The 5,682-nt window shown below is 45.9% G+C and overlaps 1 protein-coding gene across 1 annotated transcript in view; it reads right to left on the bottom strand.

Annotated features, from left to right (window-relative positions):
• The window catches only part of LOC135811549 (proteasome activator complex subunit 4B-like), a 53,177-nt gene that overhangs the window by 34,118 nt on the left and 13,377 nt on the right, over positions 1-5,682 (bottom strand). The window contains exons 17-22 of the mRNA XM_065324778.1: positions 4,990-5,059; positions 4,587-4,651; positions 3,964-4,074; positions 3,192-3,296; positions 844-1,007; positions 395-499 (exon numbers count right to left, since the gene is read on the bottom strand). Coding sequence (XP_065180850.1) covers positions 395-499; positions 844-1,007; positions 3,192-3,296; positions 3,964-4,074; positions 4,587-4,651; positions 4,990-5,059 — 620 coding nt within the window. The remainder of the gene's footprint in view (positions 1-394; positions 500-843; positions 1,008-3,191; positions 3,297-3,963; positions 4,075-4,586; positions 4,652-4,989; positions 5,060-5,682) is intronic.

Below are 5,682 nucleotides of genomic sequence, written 5' to 3'. Positions count from 1 at the left end.
ATTTTTTTCTTCAGACTTTTCCCGTTTCTGTCTTTCCCTCAAACTAGTCAAGAAAATTTCTGTAGACACAATCAGGGCCGACCAGGGCAGCTCAAATAGTGCTCCATGCACTCGAGTGAAGAGTCTTGTCCATACAGAAATAGCACTCAATGCACTTAGAGTAAAGAGCCATGTACACACTCAAATCGTGCTCAATGCACCAGCGTGAAGAGCCATGTACGAGCATCGTAAACACACGCAAAGATGCACGCGCACACACACACACACACATACACAAACACACTCACTCCCCCCCCCCCCACACACACACACATACACACACATGGTACGTGAGAGGCTGTTTCTGTTGAGGAAACAAGGGAAGTGGAGAGAGAGAACGTGCTGGTCAAGTTACCTTGGTTCATTGACAAGCTTCTGACCGACGCCCAGATCAGGTAAGATTGCAGCCGCACCTTCAAGACAGGCGTTGATGATATACAAGCGCAGGTGTAACTCCTCTCTGTCAACACATAGTAAATAAAAGGGCGCAGAACATCAGGCAATGAGAAGCACTTGGTAAACATGTGATGAGAGAAAAAGGGTGGGTGGGGGTGGGGAGAGAGAGAGAGAGAGAGAGAGAGAGAGAGAGAGAGAGAGAGAGAGAGAGAGAGAGAGAGAGAGAGAGAGAGAGAGAGAGAGAGAGAGAGAGAGAGAGAGAGAGAGAGAGAGAGAGAGGGTGGGGGAGGGAAAGGTGCTCATAGCAAGGCAATTCTGCTTCTAACTCTTCTACCGGCAAGCAAGCAATACTAGCAGCATTGCACAGTCAATAATAGCAGTACTGTATAGTTTGCAAGGAAAGCATACTTGTCCATCTCAGTTTCACACTTGTCACCAGCAACGTCTTGCAATATCTTTATCTCCGGATCAAGGAACTCCTCCAAAAGAGAGCCGACAAAGTCCAGCTCATCCTCATTGGGCACATGCCACTTGACAGTGATATCATCGATGTGCATGCCAGCACCCCAATCCTACAACAGCGAGAGCGACCAAGAAAGCAGCAACACTTAACTGGTAGATCAACAAGCAATTTAAAAAAATGCAGAAGATACGAAATAAACTTTTCTAAGCACTCGCAGACTCCATTGCAGCCACTTACACACTAGAGTACCTCAACTCACACAATCAAAACACAGTCTATTTGCTGCTGCATACGTCAGTTGTTGACTGTTTTCACCCTCATGATGGCCCGATCATGCCCGAAGACTTGCTGAATACTTGTTTTAAAGTGACGTCCGCAGCAATGAGACCGTGTTTTGAGCGTTTGAGTTGAGGTGCAGCCCTAATATGCTACACGATGCAGAAATGGGGGTTTACGTAATTGGAATTTCGAAAGGTCATGGTGAGCCGTGAAGGTATCAACATCAGCAGCACGATCAACACCAAAATCAGCAGCATCAGCATCAGCAGCATCAGCAACATCAACATCAGCAACATTCGCAGCATCAACAGCATCAGCAGTAGCAATAGGGTACATTCACACTGATGGGAAGTGCTGGCAGAGAGGCACGGTTGTCATGATTGCAGGTCACGAGACTCCGGAAATGCCCACGCATGCCATACCACGAGTATATTTCCAGTGTCAGTTCGGGCACTGGGAAGCTTCACGCTATCGTGATAGGAGTGAAGAACTGTCGGACCTAACAGTATTGATTCTTCCTTTTCGGTTTCCAGTGTTTGTTAACGATTCCTGAGCGCAGGCAGTTTGCAGGCAGTTGCTGGTTGCTGTTTTCTCAGCCGCCCAGCTCGCCAGTGGCCTTAGTAGCATCAGCAGCAGCATCAGCAGTAGCATCAGCATCAGCAGCATCATCATCATCAGCAGCAGCAGTAGCAGTAGCATCAGCAGCAGCAGCAGCATCAGCAGTAGCATCGGCAGCAGCATCAGCAGTAGCATCAGCATCAGCAGTAGCAGTAGCATCAGCAGTAGGATCAGCAGTAGCATCAGCAGTAGCATCAGCAGTAGCATCAGCAGTAGCATCAGCAGTAGCATCAGCAGTAGCATCAGCAGTAGCATCAGCAGTAGCATCAGTAGCAGCATCGGTAGCAGCATCGGCAGCAGCAGCAGCAGCAGCAGCAGCAGCAGGATCAGACCAAGGGTGATAACCAGTAACCAGAATGCAGCCAATCTCATAATTAGGGGTGAAACGAACGAAAGTTCGAATATTCGTTCGAAAAATTTGAAAACGAGCGAACGAACTCGCAAGATTGATAAACGAACACAGCAAGCAAGCATAAAGATCGCTTGTGACTAGATCACGAAGGAGCCGCGTAGGTTGGGAGATCGCGAGCTTGCACGCTGATCGACTGTGTTTGCCTTGATGATCACTTGAAGCAAGTTGAAGGAGTTGAGTGTCGCGTCGGGACAAAGTTTCTTGAAATATTTCTGTGTGTCCGAGTTAGATTTGTACTCGTAGTGAAAGGATTCGAGTCGCTTGTGACATCTGTTCCTGAAAGCAAACGTGCACTCGTTGCAATCATGTCAAAACATTCGAGCCTTTCATCGCGATCCGGAGTTGGAGCGGAATTTGATAAAGTGGTCGGGAAAGACGAAGTCCTTTTCTCAATTTCAAAAAGGTTCTATCACACAGCAGAGCGACGACGAGCAATCTCCGTACCCACGTCAAGAAGTACCGTTCTCCTGCTCTGACGACCTGAGCTAGCGATGAGAAGAAAACTCTCGTCCGGACGATGGTGATGGACTTTGCAGCTAGCTGCAAAACGCTGTGATTCAGCTCAGGCGGACGCGATTAAAAAATATTTCTGTTCTGGCAGTGTATCGTACACCGTCAATACTGAACTGTGGCCAGCCAAGTACAGAGAACGCCAGTACTGACAGACTGTATGGTCTTCAAAAAAAATTCATCCATGAAATACATGGAGAATGTTCGTTCGAGTTCGTTCGTATTCAAAATTCGATGTTCGTTTCACCCCTACTCATAATATCTCTTTGTCCCCAGCAGTGCAGTGGAGGTAGTGCCTGTATTTACAAAGAATCTGTAGCTTGCAACATGCATGCGTTAATATGCATGTAAAGCAGAGAGTGCATGCGTCTGAGAACCATTTACATAGCTTAAGGATAGTTTCCATGAAAATGCTGGTCAGTAGACCAGGGCGCTTGTAACGTTCAGCCGTGGGTAAGAGAGATTTGAATGTACCTTCAAATAGTCACGATCCTCCGGCGAAGCAGAAAAGTCTTCTTCAGTGCTTCTTTTCTCCGTGCAGAACAACGTTGTCAAAGAGCCTAAGAGACCAGCCAGAAACTGACAGGTAAGTAGACAGGGAGAACAATACGGCAAGGAAGGACAGAGTAAAAGATAATATAAAATACACTTTAACATATTGACAAATCACCAACAGCAGCAAAGCGGAGATGGGGTTAGAGCAATGGCGTAACATGCACATGCAGTCCCCACAATAGACTTGACCATGGCGGTGGCAATACACATGCAACCAAATAGATAGGCACAACAGGACAAGCAATAAGAAACAACCTGAACCAATATGCTGCTACATTGCAACTGTCTTGCTGATACCACTCTGCGGGGCAACAACGCTGGGGATAAGGGCGAAATGGGCACCACCCCCCCCCCCCCCCTCCCCAGCACTATGAATGAATGCGCTCGTGAACACGCTCCATGTGGACACGCATACGCATGTCTTGACACGGTTGATTAGGAAATGGGAGTAGGATTTCTTTAGCCCAACTGTAGCTCAATGCGTAGAATGAGGAATACGCTGTCTTGGATCAGTTATAGGCTGGGCCCGTTGTCAGTGACAACAGCAACAGCATACTAGTACTCATAAAAATCACTACAAGCACCTCTGCATACCACGTCATCTGTCAGCAGAGTTTCCAGTCAGTAGACAGTCTTGAAAACCAGCAGATTAGAAAATAATAACAGTGGATCATCCCTTGCTAGAACTCACATCAGATGCCATGGAGTAGGTTTCCTTGTTTCGAATGTGCAATGTAGCCTTCAGCAAGCTGACAATCTCCTCCTTGTACAACAGTGCCGTCTCGTCCACACCATTTCCAAGCTACAGAAAAGAACCGACATACACAGCAATGATCTAAACCATGTTCTAGCTACAACAACACCAACATACACAGCAATGACCCCAACCATTTCCTAGCTACAACAACACCAACATACTCAACAATGATCTACAAGTACACCATTTCCAAGCTACAACAGGTACAACACAAACATACACCGCATCGATCTACACCATTTCCTAGCTTTAACAATGTCGACATAAACAGCAATGATGTATGCCAGTCTCAACACCGTCCTACTTCGAAGTACAAACTCATTGCACCAGTGCATGCACACTATACACATGTAAACCAGCATGGCAAAGAGGAACACCAGCAAAAGGTTGGACACAAAACCGCAACAAAGTCAGTGAGGTCATCAATGTGTAATATGTACATGGGCCGTGTTGGTGCTTGGAACAGATAGAAGGATTAGAGCCAAAACTAAGAACCTGGCACGTAAGCCCTCTGCTAAGCCTCTGGGGACTTCCCCCTATATGTACAAGAAGCTTACAGAAGTCATGAGCTGCAAGTTCCATATCAGGTCGTGATCTGCTTTCTCAGACTTAGGATCACCATCTGCACAACACATCCACACATACACCCACAAAACCAGGTCATGTTATACAAATCAAGTGTAGAGTACTTCAAAGAGCACGTCACAATTGGAAAGTCGATGGAAACCCCTCTCTACAGGCACATAGGCACACTGGTATACAATTAATTAATAACTGGGGCAGTTTCAATTGACAACCTAGTGAAGGCGAGGGTGCCAGGCATAGTGAAGGGAACACACCAAACATCAGCAACAGCGGCAGCAACAAGAGCAGCTGCGCTGCCATAAGCATGTGCTACAAGAGTAGCAACGTTGAAGTAGTGACATTGCAATTCCGACATCATCTTAGAACAAAACTCACCAGCAGCTAGCTGCAGGACAGTCTGGCAGCAATGCGGGAAGAAGATTTTCCAAACAAGCTCAGGATTCACCTACAGGAAGACAATACAATATCCAAATACGTATATGTAAGGAGAAAAGGACCTATAAGTTACTAGTTATGACTAACAGTCCACCAAGATAACAAGATAATATACAGTCAGATAGTGTACTTTTCTCTTTACATAATTACTATTGGCTCAACATCCAAGTTTTTTTCCTTTTCCTAATAAGTACTTCAAAAACAAAGTATATTGATGATTGAACTTGGATGGAGAGGCAAGGATTATATAAAAAGTAAAACGGACCAAGGAACTACAAGTTACACTATAATATCCACTAACACCACCAGTTACTAAACAATCAGCTCATGCGATAACATTGCACGACACTGACCAACGGTACTGACGTTCTACAACTAACTAACTGGCTAACAGCCTAGCACATCTTGGATGCGCACTCCAACAGCCTTCCAACTTGGAAGCTGAGACTTTCAGCTCGTGCTTATCTCGGTTGCGCTCACCTTCCCCTCCTTATGTTATTTCTATAACTTAGAACCTTGTGCTGAAAACGACCATGGTTTGATAATATAGTCTCATGCATGTACATTGTACTTATCTGTTGTTGGTTGACAGCATGTAACAAGGTGGAGGACATCGTGTTCGGAAACAGTGAC

The sequence above is a fragment of the Sycon ciliatum genome, chromosome 3, assembly GCF_964019385.1.
Source record: "Sycon ciliatum chromosome 3, ocSycCili1.1, whole genome shotgun sequence".
NCBI lineage: Eukaryota > Metazoa > Porifera > Calcarea > Leucosolenida > Sycettidae > Sycon > Sycon ciliatum.
The sequence above is the reverse complement of the archived record's forward strand: the minus strand, read 5'-3'. Positions and strand labels throughout refer to the sequence as shown.